The sequence below is a fragment of the Urocampus carinirostris genome, chromosome 3, assembly GCF_059441175.1.
Source record: "Urocampus carinirostris isolate Australia breed hairy pipefish chromosome 3, RoL_Ucar_1.0, whole genome shotgun sequence".
Taxonomy (NCBI): domain Eukaryota; kingdom Metazoa; phylum Chordata; class Actinopteri; order Syngnathiformes; family Syngnathidae; genus Urocampus; species Urocampus carinirostris.
The window spans coordinates 65051433-65072836 of record NC_142351.1 but is presented as its reverse complement, the minus strand read 5'-3'; the positions used below and the strand labels follow the sequence as shown (position 1 = coordinate 65072836).

Genomic DNA, 21404 nt, shown 5'->3' with positions numbered 1-21404 from the left:
TAGGCATTAAATTTTAAAAAGATTATGGTCTTGCCGGAAAAACAGGTAGATTGCTGTGCTGGCTGGTTGCCAAAGTTGTCGTATGAGTTGCTTGTCTGCTACAAACTGGGGCATTGAATTAAAAAAAACAAGCATCTTTCCAAAAGAAAGGTAGATTGCTTTTCTGGCTGGTTGCCAAAATTATTATACATTTTGCTGGGCTGCTACACGCTGCTGTGGGATGAAAAAAATAACTTACCGCCAGGTATTTGTGAATCAAGATGGGGAGTAGAGTAATTGTAAATAGAAATATGTGTCATAGAAATGGCACCAGCATCCTTTACTTGTATATTTACGTTATTTCATCATAATCACATATAATTAGTATCATATTTTTCAGGCTATTAAGTACATCTATAAATTGGCCAGAAATTTGAAAGTTCACCGTATATACCAGAAAGTATGGTGGATACAATTAGGAATGCATAGTTACAATCAAACGATACAGCACACGGTGTTCTGTACTGTTCTGCTTTTGAAAAACATATAGGGTGGTCTTTGAGTGCCCGGTTGTGGTTAAGATGGTTATTGTTTAAATACATTTTAGAGGTAAACCGGATGTCATACTGTTAATTTATGTTTTATGAAATAGATTATTTAAATCTAAATGTATTTATTTTTTATGCAAACCTTACTGAAGTTTTAATTCCATATGCCTTATATTCCAGTGCGCCTTATAAAGATACATCACAAAAGACTATTTTTTGGGGTGCGCCTTATAATCCGGTGTGGGAAAAAGTACTTTCTACAATTTATACTATTTTGGTTACTGTATCCACTCTCCATGGCCAGAATGACATTGAATATCAACACCGTCTTTTACAAGCAGTAAGGTAGGTTACCTCAGATGTGAAAACTGCCAAAAAGCTGACTTGGCATTTTTGGTTTTGCTGAATAAGCATCTTTCCCAGAAATGTAAACAATTTGAAGATTTTTACCTGAAGTACTGGGTGTCCGTAACACCTTTACGAATTACCAATAGTTTTTATCCTCCGCCATATGACAATTTTACCTTACGATCCCTGTCGCATCAATTATTAATGTCGTACCCTGGGGGTCTCAACCATTAAATTTCACCAGCGTAAATAGTGTACTATATTATGAATTGGTCACCAGCTAATTGTACATAAAAAAGGAAACACATGATACTGAAATGTGAGATGGAAAATGGGAATCCCCCAAATCTCACACGGTCAGCACCGGAAGGCCGGAGTCGGTTTTCGAACCCGTGACCTCTGAACTGTGAGACAGATGTGCTAAGCAGACGGACACAGGGTCTCCTTTTTTATTATTTTCTTTCGTCAGCTTGGCTAGGCTCACAATGACCCTGTGGCCTTAATGGGCATAAGTGGTCCCTAAGATGGATGGATATGTCATTAGATGTTTGCAAAAAGTGTTCTCATTTTAACTATTTAATACAGTGTAATGCATGTGAGCAAGCTACAGAACCTGAGCCACATGCGGCCTGCCAAGCTTTTTCATCAGGCCCACTAAATGAAAATCGTCAAAATGTAATGACAATACAAATAATAATAAGTACTACTGATAAAATATTGTTTTTGGTGCCACCTATGTCCCCATTGTCCCCTTGTGTGTCTGCAAAAAAATACTAAAAAAGAAAATACCACAAAATTACCAGAAAAGCCCAAGACTTTATGGTCTTCTTTCATAAGAAGATTCAACGCATACAGGAAGAAATTTCTAAAGATAATGTTAATACAACACATATTAAAGGTCTGAAATCGATAGATGCGAGACACGGTGGCTGTCCAGGGATTTTTTCCCGATTTAGTGATCTGTCACTTGATAACCTTAAACAGGTGGTGAATCCGGCCAAACAGACAACTTGCCTGTTTGACCCGCTTCCGGGTTTGCTGATTTAAGGTTTTTTTGGGGTCCTTGGACCTTCAGTTCTAAATATTATAAACATATCATTCTCCTCAGGTGTAGTTCCAGGGGCTTTTAAGTCCGCTGTTATTAAACTTACACTAATATAACCCAACCTTGATCCAGAAAGCTTATGTAATTATAGACCTGTGTCAAACCTACCGTTTCTTTCTAAAGTACTTGAAAAAGTTGTGGCACAGCAGCTAAATGATTTTATATCCGAGAACAATCTTTTTGAATCTATGTAATCTATAGCATATGAATAACCTATATTTTATGTTGATAATATCTGTGTATTATTTTCCCTCATGTAGGTTTTAGATCAGAGGATGGTGTCATAATAGTCTGTGGTTTGCAATAATCTGTTGTCTGTGCAGTCCTTTGAGACTCTTTGTGATTAAGGGCTATACAAATAAACATGACTTGCCTTGACAAAACTAAATATCAAATTTAGGGTTTAAAATAAGGTCTGACATATTAATTTGTCTTCATTCTGATTAAAAAACGACACTAAGAAGTACTACCCTAATACTACAAAACAGAAATATTATTACATAAATATTACAAATATACAACTACAGTACCATATTTTCCGCACTATAGGGCGCACCAGGTTATAGGGCGCCCCCCCAAAAAATAGTTTTTGGTCCTATATCTTCCATACATAAGGCGCACCGGATTATAAGGCGCTACAAAGGGAAGGTCGACAAAACAGTCAGATAGTTCAGTCAAACTTATTACCCCCTTAACATTCCGAAAGCTTGCAAAGAAGCAAATACGTGTCGTAGACACGTGCGGATGCGGTGTCCGTACAATGTCACTCAAATGCATCGTTCCAAATATAATTCGGAAGGTTAAAGTCTTGGGATTCAAGAAATGCCAACCATTCCTTAGTTTCTATTTTCTTTTTTGCTCGCAACTTTACTGTGCATATGACAATAAACACTTGGAATTGAGTTTAATTTAAAAAAAGACCCATCACAGAAACATCTAGATCACTCTGAAACAAGATACTGCGAAAATATATAGCCGGAGTAGCTTACCGAAGACGTTGCGTTCAATAATAATGTGCAACCATAGTCCTCTTATATCCGTGAGTGTAGTAAATCCAGGAGAGTAAAATATTTACAAATACATAATGGTAAAACATGTTTCCTCTATGCCGTAGACAACCGAACTTGCTATTCACATTCATCTTTTTCGGCCAATTGCAGGCTTTGTTTTGCCCCTTTAGCCTTTACCTCCGAATAACTTTAGCCAAAAGTGATGGACTCAAATGATGATTGACACATTGGTTAGCCAATGAAACGCCGGTATATAAATCCCAGCATACACCGCGTACTACTTTCGTGTTCGGGGGAAAATCTAGTCGGCGGCTGCATTCATTAGTTGCAAGACTTTGCGACTTAATATTGATCCATATATAAGGCGCACTGTATCATAAGGCGCATGGTCAGCTTTTGAAAAAAATTAAGACTTTTAGGTGCGCCTTATAGTGAGGAAAATACGGTAATATTATTTATATATCAAATTTAGTGCTCAAAAAGGTCTAAAATATGATTTTGTCTTCATTTTGATTGGAAAAAAATACTTAAGAAATCATTTTTCAGTGAAAAGATTCTAGTATGGAAATACTTTAAAATACTTCTACAGGAATACTGCGAAAATACCAAAACAGTAACACTATATTGCAAAAATACTGCAAAAATACTGCTACATGAAAATTACTACAGATATACTACAAAATAAAACTACAGTAATACTACAAACATACTATCCATCCATCCATTCATCCATCCATCCATTATCTGCACCGCTTATCCTCAGTAGGGTCGCGGGGGTACTGGAGCCCATCCCAGCAATATTTGGGCAGTGGGCAGGGGACACCCTGAACTCGTTGCCAGCCAGTCGAGGGGCCACAAACATGCTACATACAGTATATACTACAAAAATTACAATATAGAAATACTACAATCTTACTGCAGAAATATTACAAAATACCATAAAAATTCAAAATAAGTAACTTTACAAAAATACTGCAGATATACTATGGAGATTATGTTTTGGAAAAATTTCTAACAACTGCAAAAATACTACAAAAATAAAACTACAGTAATAATACAGCAATACTACAAAATTATGAACACTGAAATACTAAAAAAAACTCTACAAACATACAACTACAGTAATACTACAGATATACTACAAAACCATCTACTATAGAAAATACTAAAATTATAAGACTGCCGAAAAGCTACAAAGTGGCGCTAGAAATGTAATGGACTTAACTATTTAAAGACATTGTAGTTTTCCCGGCGCTCAGTTGTTCACACTTTTGTTTTGTTTTATTTTTATTTTATCTAGCGTTTTTCATAATATTTTAGCCTATCCTACCCTTCATTGAGGTAAGAGAGTTATTAAAATGCTATACTTTTTGGGGGTGCTTGAGTTGAATTTGGGGGTGCTCAAAAACAGTAAAAACGTGCTGTTTACGCCTATTCTTCTGCCTTAGAACAAAAAAAATATTTCTTCCCGTCAATTCGAAATGAATGAAAAAAACAATTCCGACGGTTCTTGAACGCCTCAGGTTACTCCGGAGGAGCCTTCCTTCCTCCTTCCCATCCCACGCGCACACGCACACGCCCTCACGCACGCCCACATTCCAACAAGTAGGCTTTTTTTTTTTTTTTTTTTTGCTTTGTGAATGAGCGCGTGCGCGTGCGCGTGCGACTTTGTAGGCAAAGCGCTGTACGGGATTCAAGTTGGTCAGTCGTCGCCCGGGAGCGCGCAACAAAACGTAAAGCAAACTTAAAGGAGCGGACAAGTGGCGCAAATGGAAAGGCTTACAGCACTCCAACCGCTTTTCATATTCACTTATGTGCTAATTAATGGCATCCTTGTCACCCTGCAAAGTAAAGAAGGTGAGTTTTCACTTTTCTTTTTACCAGTTCAAGTTAGCCACGCGGAGAGCCTGCGAGAAACTTTTTAGTGACAGCAGGACGCCGTTTCAAAGTAGCTAGCTATTTTTTTTTATCCGATTTACGTTGAATTAATTTCTAAATGACACTTGTAATTATTTCTGTCACTTAACCTTTTTACCAACGTTTTAACAAAGTTAAACTGAGGAAGAAGTGGATAGAATTATAATATTTCGATGTAAATCTTACTCTTTGTTCTTAATAAAGGACAGGGTAGACTCAAATATGATGAAAAACGTAAGATAAAACAGCTGAAAAGGTTAAACAAAACACAAGAATAAAAATTGAGCCTCGGAAAGACTACAGTGTCTTGAAATGGTTCAGTCCATTTGATTCCTAGCACTACTTCTCTTACGCTCAGTTAGTGTGACTTGAGGCACAGTGACGAAGTCTTCGGAGCTTCCGGCGAATTACGATCAGAGTATGTTTAATAGTTGTTATGTTGAACAACTAATTCACAACTCAATAGGCACGACTTTGTTATAATCAACAGATATTAGTCCACCTTTTAGCTGCATTGAATCGTAGTAATAGTGTTTCTGCTAACAACAAAGTGTAATATAATATCCACAAACAGGAAGTGACACTCATAACCAATGTTGAATGATCCTAAAGTGATTTTTTTTTTTTACCAGCCGTACACTCTGGGTGCTTAGTACCCCAAAGGCTCTGCGCCTAAAATGGCTCTTGTTCACAATATTTTGTCACATTAAATTTACATTTGTAACAATTACGGGTGGAACCGGAAAAATGTTTTCTTTTTCCTAAATTTGAAAGATGGAGGTTCAAGGAATTGGACAGAATGGACCTGTTCCACTTTGAAATGCATCAATTAGATTTCTATTTTTTTTTTTTGTTTGTTTTTGGAAATAAATCTGTGCCAATGATGGTCTGTTGAAGATATTTTGGGGTGTTTCGGTGTGGAACCGTTTTTTTTTTTAATTTGAAAGATGCAAACACAATCCAATCTTTACTCTGCTATTTAATTTTTGGGGAAAAGTTTAAAAAATCGTTGTTCAATATACTGGTGGCAATTGATGGCCTGCTGACCATATTTTGGGTCTCTTCAGGGTGGAACTGGTGTTCTTCTGTTCAATTTGAAATATGTACGTTGATTGAACATATTCAAATTGAATCTTTCTGCTTTGAAATACAAATTTGTTTCTTTTATCTTTGAAGAGGGGTAGATAGATAGATAGATAGATAGATAGATACTTTATTCATCCCCGTAGGGAAATTCACACTTCCAGCAGTCTACCCCGTTGTTTATAAACAGATTAACATGATGCCCTAGGGGTGCTTGAAGTGGAGTAGATGACGTCACGCCAGTCCAAAAGTTCGACATCCCTGCGGCAGATGGAAAACTTTTCTTTGTGAAAATCCAGGGATACACCACCTCGTGTTAGCAAGTCCGCCTCCTCTCCGATTCCCCCCGGCTTTCGTGTCTCTGTTTAGCGGCGTTGAAGCCGGAATAGCTCCGGGTAGCTCAAGGTGGCTACACGTTAGCGTCCGGAATGCTAAACGTGAGCCACGTTTCCGCAAAACACAGCAACTGCGCTCCCTGTGCGCTTCGATGTTTTCCACCAGCACTCGATGATCTTATTTGGTCGTGAGTTCGCATTTACCATGATTACGGATGGTACCGAAGACTTATAACGCCGCTAGCCGCTTCGCTAGCTCCGGCTGTTCTTCCACGATAGGCCCCTTCATCACGCCGGCACGAGAATTCTTCAGGGTAAGGAGTTGAAATTCCTTGAATACACGCATTTTTTGTGCGCTAAAACCCATGTCCCATAGGATAGAAGTAATCCATAGTGTAGTAGTCAAAACGGGAAGAAAGAACACCGAAGATAGGAGCAGACAATAAAACAATAGAGCAGCTGCTGGAAAAGGCAGCCGCTTTGAAGTACCAGTGGTTAGTGAGATCGAACCTCCTGTGTGGAGTTAGCATGTTGTCCCCGTGCTTGCGTGGGTTTCCTCCGGACACTCCGGTTTCCTCCCACATTCCCAAAACATGCATGTCAGGTGAATTGGCCAGGCCAAATTTTCCCTAGGTTTGAATGAGCGAGCGAATTGTACGTCGCTGTGTGCCCTGCGACTGGCTGGCAACCAGTTCAGGGTGTCCCGTGCCCACTGCCCGAAGATAGCGGGGATGGGCTACAGCACCTCCGTGACCCTACTGAGGATAAGCAGTGCAGAAAATGGATGGCTGGATGGATCTTTGAAGAGACAAAATAGGTGTTACAACTATGGCCCCTGGGAGGCATTGTTGTTCCATTGACGATATTTTGCGACAAAGTGGAATTGCTTTTCTTTTTTAAATTTGAAAAATGCAAGACAAAATCAAATCATTTCGCTTTGAAATGCATACATTTTTTAATCTTTGAGCAGACAAGGTTAGAACCTTGGTGTAATAATTATGGCCTGTAAGCCACTACTGGCCAACTGACCACATTTTGCGACAGGGTGGAACTTTTTTTTTTTTTTTTAAACTTGAAAAATGCACGCTGACTGAATTTGACTAAATAGAATATTTCCGCTTTGAAATGCATTGATTAGTCTCCTTTTTTACTTAGGAAGAGAAAGTTAGAAGTATGGGCCAGGGGCCACTGTTGGCTTGCTGAATATATTTTGCATTTATTCAGGGTGGATTTTTTTTTTAAGTTTGAAAAGATGCAGGCTGATCGTGCACAACAAAATTGTATTTGTTTGTTATGAAATCCATAAATTCATCTTTTTTATTAATTTTTTTTAGGGGGGCGGGAGAGAATGTTGGAAAGTGGGTTGTCGAACTACGGCCCAGGGACTATGATGGCACACTGACCATATTTTGGGACGTGTAACCAGTTTTCGTTTTTAAATTTTAAAGATGCAAGCTGTTTGAAATTTTTTTTTTTTTTTTTTAAATGCATCAATATGGTCCTTTTTTAGGTTTTGTGAGAGAAAGTTAGAAAATGTGTGTTCCAACTACGACAAAGGGGCTGATGAAGGCCTGGTGACAATATTTCTCAAAATATTTTGTACTCTACAAGCCTTTTAGGGCATCAAAAACTAATCTATTGAATTGGTTATTACGAATTAGATCAGCGATTCATGAGCCACTTAGTACATTAAATCAATGCAAATAAGAATGCACACAATTCTGTTGTGACGCTGAGCGTTATAGTACCACATTGTTCGGCGGAGGGCGCGAGAACTGTTTTTATAAAAAGTGAGCCTACATTTTTAAAATTATTTTTAATTGAATATTGTATTAAGAAATTTGGCATTGAAGGTATAACTTTGTACTGTTTGACTGTTTCATCATGAAACAAAGTTAACAATTTTAAAAGGAACAAAAAGTACTGCAAAAGGAAAAAAGAAAATCAGAAAATAAGTAAATAAAATAAAGCAGAAAGAAAGATGATAATAATGACATGTTTAACTCTACACAATGGGCAGACTCTTAAGCATATTATATATCATTTTAATATTGGTAATGTTTGTCATATTCAAAGATTTAGCCCCAAAACAAATTTGCTGACAACATTTTGATTAGGGTTTTTTTATTTAAAATATTTTTTTCTGGATTTCTACAAAAAATAATAATTTTCTACTCTTTCTTCTTGGTTTTGTATGATAATTGCAAATATAATAGGATCTTTTGAAAAGGTGGTAGGAAAATTGTATCATACATATACGCAGGTATGTGTACAGCATGAATTTGTATGTATTTTTGTTTATTGGCAAATCAATTGACTAACACTTGGATTTTTTATAATTCTTTTTTCATATGAAATATTCTGTTTATTTTGTGCACTATTTTTCTGTCTGTCCAAAACGTTAATATTTGAAATAAAGAGGAGTGAAGAAATCGGATTAATCAAAAAAATATTCGACCAATTTATCGAAAATGAAAAAATCGTTAGTAGCAGCCTTACTACTTTGCGAATGTTCACATATTGTTTGTGGTTCTGATCCCTGTTGTGCTATTACATCTGTAAAAAAAAGAAGGGATTGCTGTACATGAAACGACAGAAATAATTGACCCAAATTAAGAATGAGAACGACTTTTCGTCATTAAACTATATTCAAACTTTAGACCTTGTGTTTATGTATTTCCCCACAGAAGTTCTTCTGGACATGAAGGCCACAGGCGGCGAGCTGGGCTGGTTGACTTGGCCCTTCGAGCAGGGAGACAAGCCCGGGGTGAGTATCCTTTGCAACATCTCAACACCCCCTCGCTTGGAATTTGCCCGCACGGGGACTTTGCACCGGAAGGGCCAAGCCTCATTTATGTGAAATATTTGAGCGTTTGACTCGTTTGCCTGGGCGCTCCTGCGAGAGGTCTCGGCCTTCGGTGTCAAAGGCGCCAATTGTCGGCTTTGGAAGTGGCCCGGCGGGCACGGAGCGGAGACAGACGAAATAGCGGCTCGCCCTCAGCTGGGAATGCTTGTGGCTTCTTGAGTTCTGGAGGCTCTGCTTGAGCAATTGTATGTGTAGCCAGCAATTCACTTTTAAAGTCTGCCTCCGTTTTTGGAAGGGGGCATTTGAGCCACCGCATGCTACTTCTAAAGCAGCGGTCTCCAACCTTTTTTCAAGCGTTGAAATGTTTTTTACGCAGTTTGATATGAATTTCTAAAATGGGGACTTTTAAATAGCTTGATAGTTGGCTAGGTAAACAGATAAAAAACTAAAAGGGAAACTAGATTGAAAGCAAAAAGAGTAAAAAGCCAACTAATTTGCCAGATAAAATGTTTTTAACAAGTAGTGCCATCTAATTTAATATTATAGTGTGGCATCAAGTGACTAGTTGTAAAGAGGTTGAAAGGAGACACAACCCTGTTGTGCTATTACATCTGTAAAAAAAAATCAAACAATGTTCTAATTTTAAACATCAATACTTGAATCTTTCTAACAAATAGTGCCAACTAATTGAATATTCGGTGACAAGTGACTAATTATGAAGAGTTTGAAAGGAGAAACAACATAGTTGTTCTACCCTGTCTATAGAAAATCAAAATGTATATCAATGAGTAACAAATGCTTTAAACCTATCAAGTAGTGTCAGCTTTTATAATGGTACAGCATGATTAGGTGACTTATTATGTGGAGGTTGAGAGGAAACACAACAACCTTTTTCTAGTCCTTCATGAGAAAATATTTTAATACGTTTAATACATGCTTAGAATCTTTCTAATAAGTACTGTCAGGCAATTGAATAGTATAGTGTGCTAACAGGTGACGAATAATGAAGATATTGAAGAGAGAAACGACCACGAGAAGCCAAATATATTTTAATGAGGAACGTAAATGCTCGGAATCGTTCTATAATGTGCTGTCAGCTGAATATTATGACTTTGAGTCAGGTGATTAACTCTGAAAAGGTTGGGAATGGAAATGACCAAGTTGCGCTACTACTTCTTTACAAAATCAAAATATCTTTCTTTGAGAAACATAAATGCTTTGGTAAAAGTAGTGTCAGCTCATTAACTATTTTAGCGTGGCATCAAGTGACTAATTATCAGGTCGATCTCTATTCTACCAGTCCAATGACTTGATGTCATATTTGGCAGGTATCGGCCCGCTAATTATCGTACATTCCTCCAACTTTTCAAGATTTATGTTTATCCATAATGTGGTTTCACAAAAAGTAAATATTCTTAAGTCTCTGTAAATAATATAATTTAAAAGCGCTAACGACTCAAAAATGTGGTCCCTCTGCGTGTCGTCCTTGTTTTATTTTGTTTTTGTGTCCTGCGAAGGTGTCACGCAGATTTTATACAGCTAGTTTTTCTCTGTAGAAAAAAACGCACATTTTGCCTGCTTTAAAAAGGCCTCATGGGGTTCCTCGTCCCTGCAGCCAAGACCGTGTTCAAACATGTTGCGGCTTCCCCTAGAAATATTTGCGGCCACGTTGAGCGTACGGCATAAGCGGCTTTGGGAAAGTGGCGGTGCTTTCTCACGCTCTGTTGCTGGAGAAAGCGATCGGCAACGGGGACAAAAGAATGAATGTAGCGTCCAATTTTCCATGTGTCGCCAGGGCGTCAATTACTCTTTTGAAGGAAATGGAATCCTGGTTTAGACTGAAGCGAGTGAAGCGTTGTTATGTGGTACGTTGTTAGTTATATGATGTTAAAATAAGAATTAGATGGATAGATAGATAGATACTTTATTCATCCCCGCAGGGAAATTCACACATCCAGCAGCATCCCTGCGGTGAAGAACAAAACAGTAATAAAGCAAAAAGAATACAATACACAAATACCCAATGTGATGTGTTAATACCCAATGTAGCGTGTTATATAGAGTATCTAGATAGTGCTACACAGAATACACACTGCAATAAAAATACGGTAATATGCAATGTTGGAGTTAAAGAGCCTCATGGCATGAGGAAGAAAAGATCTCAGTCTGTCCGTGGTACAAGACTGTGACAGCAGTCTGTCGCTGAAGCTGCTCTTCTGTCTGGAGATAATGCAGTGTAGTGGATGTGATGAATTGTCCGTGATTGACCACAGCTTTTCCAGTGCCCGTCTCTCAGCTACTGTAGTCAGGCTGTCCAGCTCTGTGCCCACAACAGAGCTCGCTTTCCTCACCAGTTTATTGAGACGAGAGGCATCCTTCCTCTTGACGCTGCCTCCCCAACATGCTGCCGCATAGAAGAGGGTGCTTGCCACAACAGTCTCATAGAATATTTTCGGGAGCTTTTTGCAACTGTTGAAGGACGCCAGCCTTCTGAGGAAGTAAAGTCTGCTTTGACCTTTCCTACATAGATTTTCTGTGTTGGCAGTCCAGTCTAGTTTATTGCCCAGCTGCACACCCAGGTATTTGTAGGTCTCGACAAATTCTACACATTCTTCTTTGATGATTACAGGAACCGGGTGAGTTCTAGTTCTCCTGTAGTCCACCACCATCTCCCTGGTCTTGATGGTGTTCAGGTGCAGGTGGTTTGCATTGCTCCATTAAACAAAGTCCTGAATCAATTTCCTGTACTCCTCCTCCTGCCCACTTCTGATACATCCCACGATAGCAGTGTCATCAGCAAACTTCTGCACGTGGCAGGACTCAGAGTTGTACTGAAAGTCTGACGTATACAGGGTGAATAGGAACGGAGAGAGCACGGTCCCCTGCGGAGATCCTGTGCTGCTAACCACACTGTCCGATGTACAGCCCCCCTGTTTCACATACTGGGGTCTGCCTGTCAGGTAATCCATTCTACAAGGTGTGAGCTAACTCCCATCTTTGTCAGTTTCCTACTAAGTAGCAGAGGCTGTATGGTATTGAAGGCACTGGAGAAGTACAAAAATGTAATTCTCACAGCCCCCTTAGCCCTATCCAGGTAAAAGAGGGATCGGTGTAGCATGTAGACTATAGCACCTCAAATTCTTGTAATTGGGTTGAGGTGTTCGGAGAAGGGCAGCATGACATCAGCTAGTATGTTATTTTTGGTAAATGGAAAATGGAATGCATTTATACAGCGTTTTACCAGTCACTGAAGACCTCCAAAGCGCTTTACAATTAACTTCACACTAGAGCTGCAACTGCTAATCGATACAATTGATTAAAATACATTTCCAAAAGCGTTGACAATTAATTAGATAATCGATTTGTTGTATCACGTGATTTATGCGCCACTTAATAAATCAAAGGAATTTAAATCAGAATGCACACAATTACGTTGGTACACGTAGTTGTAAAGCTGTAGTACCACTTTGGTCCAGCAGAGGGAACAGAAAATTCTACAGTAGTACAGAAAAAAAAAATCAGAGAATTAGTTAATAAAATAAAAGTAAAAAGAAAAATAATTATAACAACACGTTTAACACTACACAAGGAGACGATTCTTGAGACTATTATATATAATTTTCACGTTTAAAATATTTTAGTTATTCAAAGATTGGACCAAAAAACAAATTTGTTGACAACATTTTGAAGTGTGTTTACATTTTTGATACATGTTTTTGGGATAATAAAATGCTACACGTAAAATTAAATGTATTGCTAATTCTTTTTTGTTTTGTATGATAAGTCCAAAGGTAATATGATCTTTGGATAAGAGTATCTTACATATTTGCAGGTGTATAGCAAATAATGGTAAGTATTTTTATTTGTTTTCATATTAATTGACAAAACACTTGGATTAAAATAGAATAAGCTGTTGTTTTGTGGACTATTTGTCCGTCTGTCTAAAATTTCAATATTTGGATAAAAAGGAGGAAATTAAAAATGTCTACAAAATCCGATTCATCAGTTAACCACGGTATTGAGTCAATTTCCTTGAAGTTGAAACAGATATATATGATCTACTTGTTGGCCTGAGGGGGGATGGGCGCCACTAGGCTGTACTTGCCAAATACACACCAAGTCGAGCCAAGTCATGTTTATTTGTATAGCCCTTAATCACAAAGACTATTAAAGGGCTGCACAGATCACAGATTATTGCAAACCAAAGACTATTATGACACCATCCCCAAACCTACATTAGGACAAATAATACACAGATATTGTCAACATAAAATACAGGTTATTCATATGCTATAGAATAGAAGTGTGTCTTAAGTTTAGATTGAAACATTTCCACTGAGGTTGCATATTGAATCTCAGGGGGAAGAGCATTCCACAGCACCGGGGCCCGAATGGAGAACGCTCTTGAACCTGCGGATCTCTTCTTGGCTCTTGGGATCACAAGTAGACCAGCATTTTCAGAGCGAAGGCTCCAGACCAGAACAGGGCGAAATTAAATCTGAAAGATAGATATGCATGATTTTGTAAATGTTAGGTTCAAGTTTCCAACATTTATAATAAAACGCTCTGCAATATAGGACAAAGAGAATCGGTTCTTTATAATTAGTTACTTTATTAATCATCATATTGAGAGCCGCCGAGATTCTGCTGTTAGACATATTTTCGCTCGCTCTGCCCTGCTTGCTGCGCTCTGGCTCGGCTCGGCTCTGGCTCTGAGGATCTCCTCGAAAAACCTCCCTTCTAATATTCAGTTTTTGCCTTTGCTACGTAGAGTTGATTAGTCTTCTTTCGAAGGCCTGCTTTCCATCCAATGATGACAGGTGACCTTGGTCCTGGGAAACTCCTTTTTCCCAGGCTCTTTGGTGAAGAACAATCTTGAGTTATGGGATGCCAGGTCAGGATGTATTTCGTTGGTATGTGAGAACAAAAACACAGTCTGTACATAAAAAAACAACTCATGGCCTTGGAGAGTAGTTTACGGGCTGAGAACTCTTCAAAATGGCTGAGAACACATATAACATATTAAATGTCAACTGTAGGATAAATACAACCCCATCATTCCCTCCTCTTTATCCTATTGGTGATTTAATACTTCATTCAACTGTCACTTCGCAATACGATTTTCAACAGAGAAATCATGAACACAACAACAGTTGTTACACTTAGAGGTTGTCGTCATAATGACCAGGATCTGAGTAAAAATCAGGAAAATGCAGAGACAGGCAATCATCATCAACATTTGTGTCATTACAATTTTCACCATCGTCATTTTTATGGTAATTGCCAGAGTCATCGTCAGCATTGGTGTCCGAGGGCAACAGAGCATACAAAGGTACCATCTTTGCCTGCATTGGGGCAAGAGCTGTTGTAATTAATCTCATTAGCAATGTTCTTATGCACGGAATACAACAACATCCACACAATGTGAGAATCGCCGCAAAAACGGCTATCGCCATCATAGCTGATATATTATTTTTTATATTTTCCAAACGTATCTCCAAAACCATCCCACATTGATGTGTCAACTCCTGAGTGGTCTTTCATCTTGTTGTTAAGTGACCTGAGGCCTTCCAGGGCCTTTGTCAGACTTCCGTCTGCTGCCGTGTTGTTCGGTATGAACGTGCAACGTTGGTCACCAAAGATAGAACAGACCCCTCCCTTTTCAGCCAGTAGCATATCAACAGCAATCCGGTTCTGGAAAGCCATGAGGGAGGTAGCAGAGAGTTGCTCGTGTATGGCGGAGAAACCTTGTTCTGTTTTGTTTCCTAACTTCTGCACATTGAAATGGATATAGTTTATTCTGTCAACATTTTTATTAATTGTACACCAATAACAAATCAAAGATTCAAAACCCGCTGCTACTTGATCTGCTAATTTGTATTCATCTGGTACGCCTCTTGGAACACCGATGCTGTCGATGTATGTAGGATCATTGTCACTCCAGGCATAGGTAGACCTTTACTTTTCCATGCATGTGGTAACAAGCTCTTCACAGATGTTAGCAATTCAGGGATTGTGGTGGCGGTTATAGACACAGGTAAAATAAGAGACATAGATGCACACAATCCTGTGGTATTGTACGGTAGTCTATCATACAACTTGTCTCCTCCACACCACCACCAGATGTCACTCCGGGAGAGTGGTTTAAATGTTATATTGACTGTCAACATTTGGTGACATTGTATATCATTCAGACTACTTATACTGTCACCAAGTCCGATTCTATTTATACAGGTAAAATTATTTTGAACTACTCCTTTAGAAAACACAGGCTTATGTTTTTCAACTGTCGTTTCGGGGTAGGATTGATCCCAGAAAGAGCAGTTTCCGTTTGCTACATTATTATTCATTACGTTTATCAGGCACTCTGAGTTCAGAGTGGATGGTACAAACCCGCAAAAGAAGGCAAGCACCCATACACACAACACAATAGGTCATGACAGCATGTGCCGCCTGCTCAGCCATTAGCAACCAGTTGTTATCTATCCTTGAAATTCCTGTGGTAACTTTGAACCACCCATCAATGTCTTCGACTGACATGCTTACTGATGTGATATTTGTCGTTACAGAGTAGTTACTTAATTTTGGCTGATCAGTCGATTTCATACTGTCATTTACACACACTACGACCGGGAAAAAGGGGTCCATGCCCGAGGACCAGGCCCATAACGTGAAACCCCAGCACGTGCTGTTAAAAAAAAAAATCTGATCCCGGAGTTCGAATTGTCTGGTTTGTAACGGTTATAGTCAGTTGTAAATTGCTTCCTTGATGCTGCAATTTAACCCGATTTTTGAAATACTGGGCCTCAGAGCTGTCCCCTGGGGTCCAGTACTCCCCTGCTTCCGTTATAACCAAATACTCCCACCCTTGGAACGCTCCGTGTCCAAACACATACCACCAGTACTCCTCCCACCCTTGCCCAGTAATATGTGTTGGCTGTACCCCTAGACTGCCTCACTGGAACCCTTTTAAAGAGGTTGGTGGCATTTGGTGGCACAGTCACTGTCACAGAGTTGTTATAGGTCCACGATATTAACCATGAGTGCATGTTGTGGCGTGTTTACTGGGGAGTCGGCAGATTCCACTAACAACCCTGCTTTTATTAAATTTTCAATCACTGGTTGTATCCCAGCCATAGCATCTGGCTTGAGTGGATATTGTTTTATTCTAGGGCGATGCTCTGTTTTTGGTCTGACTACTACAGGGGAGGCCCCTTTTACAAGGCCCACGTCCGTAGGCCCCTGAGACCATAATTTCTCGGGAATCTGCGTCAACAATTCCTCGTCCTCTCCGGTTAAAAAGATTTGTCATTCTTGTTCTTCTATTAAGTGTACTTCTGACTGCACTGTCACCGACCAGAAAAGAGCCTTTCTCCTTTGTACACTAATTTTTCCAAGTCTTGCCATTTGATGCTCTTCTTTTTGCACAACGAGATATGCGGTACGCATCTATCCATAAGCCAGTTATGCTGTTTAAACAGTGACTTGAGTGGGTCAGGTAAGAATACTGCTGCTATGGCATTTGACTTTATGTCTGAATACTATCTTGGCCTAGTCACGCTGTTTGGTGTTGCTCAGCAGAGCTTTCTTCTTCACATTCAAAGGACATGTGACCTTTTGACTCGCAGTGTGTTACCCCCACTCCCTTGAGCTCGTTGTTGATGAGCGTAGCTGGGATGTGCTCCATATCACTCCCTTGGCCTCGCTGTTGATAAGCGGCGCAGACAATGGATGACTGATGTCTTTGGCTCTTTCAGCAAATTAGTCCATGGCCTCTTTTTGACAGATTTATATGTCCTTTGGAGACTTAGAAAGAGTCTTTTTGTGGAATTCACTGGCACTTGAGAGTCTCGTTAATTCCATTGTGCTTACGTAGTGGGATTTTTTAGTAAATTGGCCGGATTATTCTATGTCTTAAATTTTTCTCTAAATTTAAGTACTAGTAGACATTATCTTAGTTTAATCAATTTCTACCCATTTATTTCCCATGCAATTATTCTTAAATTAGCATGATATGTTTCGAAATCAACTAATCCGTTATTTTTATTTCTTATGATCCTCTACAAGATTGTTCAATCTATTTCTCATTGTCTTCTGCCATGTGCAAAAGTTTGCAGATGACACTGCGATCGTGGGATGTATCAGAAACGGGCAGGAGGAGGAGTACAGGAAATTGATTCAGGACTTTGTCCGATGGAGCGACGCAAACCACCTGCACCTAAACACCACCAAGACCAGAGAGATGGTGGTGGACTTCAGGAGAACCAGAACTCATCCAGTTCCTGTAACCATCAAGGGAGAATGTGTAGAATTTGTCCAGACCTACAAATACCTGGGTGTGCAGCTGGACAACAAACTGGACTGGACTGCCAACACAGAAGCTCTATGCAGGAAAGGGCAAAGCCGACTTTACTTCCTCAGAAGGCTGGCCTCCTTCAACATCTGCAAAAAGCTCCTGAAAATATTCTATGAGACAGTAGTGGCAAGCGCCCTCTTCTATGCGGCAGCGTGTTGGGGAGGCAGCGTCAAGAAGAAGGATGCCTCTCGTCTCAATAAACTGGCTAGGAAAGCGAGCTCTGTTGTGGGCAAAGAGCTGGACAGCCTAACAACAGTAGCTGAGAGACAGGCACTGAAAAAGCTGAGGTCAATCATGGACAATCCATCGCATCCGCTTCACAGCATTATCTCCGGACAGAAGAGCAGTTTCAGTGACAGACTGCTGTCACTGTCTTGTACTACGGACAGACTGAAGAGATCTTTTCTTCCTCATGCCATGAGGCTTTTTAACTCCACCCGGCAGAGTAAAGGCCCACATTAAACCACACCACCTACATTGGATATTACTGAATCTTACTGCATTATGTGTTCTGTGTAGCACTATTTGGTTACTCTATATAACATGCTAAAGTGGGCATTTGCACGTCACACTGGGTATTTGTGTATTGTATTCTTTTGGCTTTATTGTTGTACTGTTCTCAGCTCAGGGATGCTGCTGGAAATGTGAATTTCCCTTAGGGGATGAATAAAGTATCTATCTATCTATCTATCTATCTATCTATCTTCTAAAAATGCTCTTCCATAGAAACCGTTTCCTTTTAACTTAACCAAACCATAAGTCAGTATTTGTTACACATTTGTTTATCACTTGTCAATCGTAACACTCATTCTAAAAAAATTCAGTGTGTAATCATTGTCCTTTGGGCTAAATTTGTCAAAATTCCAAACCCACACACTATCTAAACATCAAAAATCTCAAAAGATCTAAAAAATCTCTAAAAATGCCAAATCGAACTTAATGTCATAACTTTTCTAATTGTATTTTCTTCTCTCTGTAATCATAATCAATCTTTTGTTATTGATTCAATATAGAGCAATACATACCCGTCACTCATGAACCATCTTGTTGAGTGTATTTATTTTGTTTATTCATATCTTTTATTCTGCGCAACAATCTTTGCTTCTACGCATTAGTCTATGTTCTATGCAGCCCTTCGAGATCCCTTGTGATCAAGGCTATACAGATCAACATGATCTGGTCCGACTATTAATACGTTTCTTTTTTCCTTTGTTTAAAGGAAACATTTTATTCATTGACTGAAATAGCTTCATCTACGTTATTAATTATTTCTAGTCCCGATTCTTCTTTTCTGTAATACGAGAACAACTAAGAAAATAATCTTTTTACGTCTTACGCCTCTTTTGAATTTGTCCATTTACGAACGAGAAGATTGACACTAAAACTATGGACCGTTTTTAGTCATCTTCATTGCTTTAATCGTCCTTGCTTTATTAAGAGCAAAACTACACGTCTTAAAGTTATTACCCTTTGCTATTCGCATTTTCAACGAAAAATGATTAGTTGTTTACTCAAATATCCTTTCTTTTTAAACTATTCTGTATAATTATCTTGTATTATACACTCAGTGTTTTCATTTTCCCACTTACCTGTCCTAGACGCATCATTTATGCTGGGGACGCAACTTTTTTTCCTTTAAATTGTCATTATCATTTAGTTTACTCTTTGACAAGGATTTAACGCATTACAAACCTTATCGTTATTTTGGTATTGCTGTATGAGTTTTTTTATTTTCCTGCACGCCGATCTTCACTAATGAGATCTCGTCGCTTCGAGATTACGTCATTGTTGTTGGTAATTCTTGTCGAGCGAAGGTTAGTCTTTTTATTAGACAAACGGCTTTTTCCTTGTTCAATTCATCAAAGAGAGCTTACTTTTACGGCTCATTTGCTTTGATGATTGACATCACGAATTATGTTGTACTAAGATGTTAAAGAAAGAAGTACAGAAAGTAGAAAAATTGAAAAAGACAAGCCTGTTATTCGCAATTACCATCAACAAATGCAGAAAATAAATTAATAATTCGATGATCAAAACTGAATGAATACGCAGATATCTACTATATTTGTCACCGATTTATAAGTTCGATCTTTGTATCACTAAATTTCAGGGGTTCTGCCAAGATCTATAAATCTTTAGCAAGCTAGTACACGGAATTCAAAATTCCTATCATATTATCATTATTGATAGTTCAGTTTAAAAAAAATCATATATATCAGGATGTCCCCTGCCCACTGCCTGATGATTGCTGGGATGGGCTCCAGCACCCCCGCGACCCTACTGAGGATAAGCGGTGCAGCTGCTGAGATGAGATGAGATATATATTATATATGTGTGTGCAGCACGGTGGCGCAGTGGCCAGCACGTGTGCGGCATTACTAAGGACCTGGGAACAGGTGTGTGTGTTCCAAGCCAGCCTGCATGCTCTCATTGTTACGGTTTACTTTCCTCTTTCAAAAAACATGCATTTCAAGTGGACTGACTGGTCCAAATTGTCCCTATGTGTGAATGAGCTAGTGAATTGTCTATCTTTGTGTGCCCTGCAATTGGCTTGCAACCAGTTCAGGGTGTCCTCCAATCGCTGCTCGATGATCGCTGTGATGGATTCCAACAAGATGAGATCTACTTATCATAGTTATGGTTCATACCGGCCGAATATGAACACAAAACTTTTCTGGTTCTCACCTGTAACGCCTTTATTGTTGACATATTCCTTTAATATCATAAAAATTGGTTTTTCACTTACCATCGTTCATCCCATTCAAGTATCTTCATCATCGTTAGTAATGCTACTTTTTTTTCCTCACCGTTCTTCCATTTTCTCCTCAGCGGATTGTTGAGTCCAAATGAGACAAGAACCAAAATTCTGAAACTCAAAAACATCGTTACAGCAACACTTTTGCTGTAAAATCAAACTTTTCCTTCCCTTATATATATATATATATATATATATATATATATATATATATATATATATATATATATTTTTTTTTTTTTTTTTTTTAGTCTATAATATTTCTCATTATGGCAACAAAATAGTGTAGTTTTTGTATCACTACAGTATTTTTGTAGTCGAATTTATTATTGTAATACTTTGCAATTCTCTCATTTCTTGTTCTAAAGCAAAACAATATGTTATGTCTATGTTCATTTGCCTTCAAATAGATTTTCATCCTTTATATAGTTCTCTTTTATTTTTATAGCTTATCTATAAAATTACTGTCACATGTTTTGCACAATGCTGACAACCCTTTTTTTTTTTTTTACTACTACAGTGGCTGTTTCTCACCAAATGCATATTTACACAAATCTCAACTGTATGTAACATCTTACATGCAAATATTTTTGTGTAAATATTGTATCAATTATAACTATAACCTTATCTTCTCCTTAATTTAGTGTCCACTTAATTCCTGCGTCCTCATATTCACCTCTTTTTTTTTTTTTTTTTTTATTCACAGCTTGCTCGGTGTCACGTGTGAATCCCCCTTCTAGATTTAAAACCATTATTCAACCCAGAAAAATAACTCCCTTTTCTCTTCTTTCACTCCTATCACGTCATCCCTTTTTAATTAATCACTGCCAAGGCAGTGCTATGACCCATGATCTGACCTACTCAGGATTAATCAGTTTCTCGTTATCTATATCTATTTTTTACTCTGTCAATAAGGGGGTCCACTTGGCCTTTTAGCCATTGAGAATCGGGCGGTAAAACCCTACCCTCTTCACCTATAGGTGCCAGTGACTGTACTTGTGGTGAGGGGGACAGTATTTTGCCTAGTTCTCCTGACATGCTATGTGACCAGGCTCCGGCTTCTCCTCGGAAGCGGGTAAATGGCCTGGGGGGTATTAGCGCATGTGAATGATATTTGGCATATTGTGGGGGCGGCGTGGAGCGAGGCGTATTACTGTGTGCC

At 38.8% G+C, this 21404-nt stretch overlaps 1 protein-coding gene and 1 pseudogene across 2 annotated transcripts in view; one reads left to right on the top strand and one right to left on the bottom strand.

Moving 5' to 3' along the window:
• The first annotated feature begins 4669 nt into the window (after positions 1-4669).
• The window catches only part of epha2b (eph receptor A2 b), a 95688-nt gene continuing 78953 nt past the window's right edge, over positions 4670-21404 (top strand). For both annotated transcript variants that reach the window (XM_088332997.1, XM_088332996.1), the window contains exons 1-2: positions 4670-4847; positions 9013-9092. In XM_088332997.1, coding sequence (XP_088189123.1) covers positions 4760-4847; positions 9013-9092 — 168 coding nt within the window. In that variant the 5' untranslated portion in view covers positions 4670-4759. The remainder of the gene's footprint in view (positions 4848-9012; positions 9093-21404) is intronic.
• LOC148370485 (uncharacterized) lies at positions 11078-15813 on the bottom strand (annotated as a pseudogene).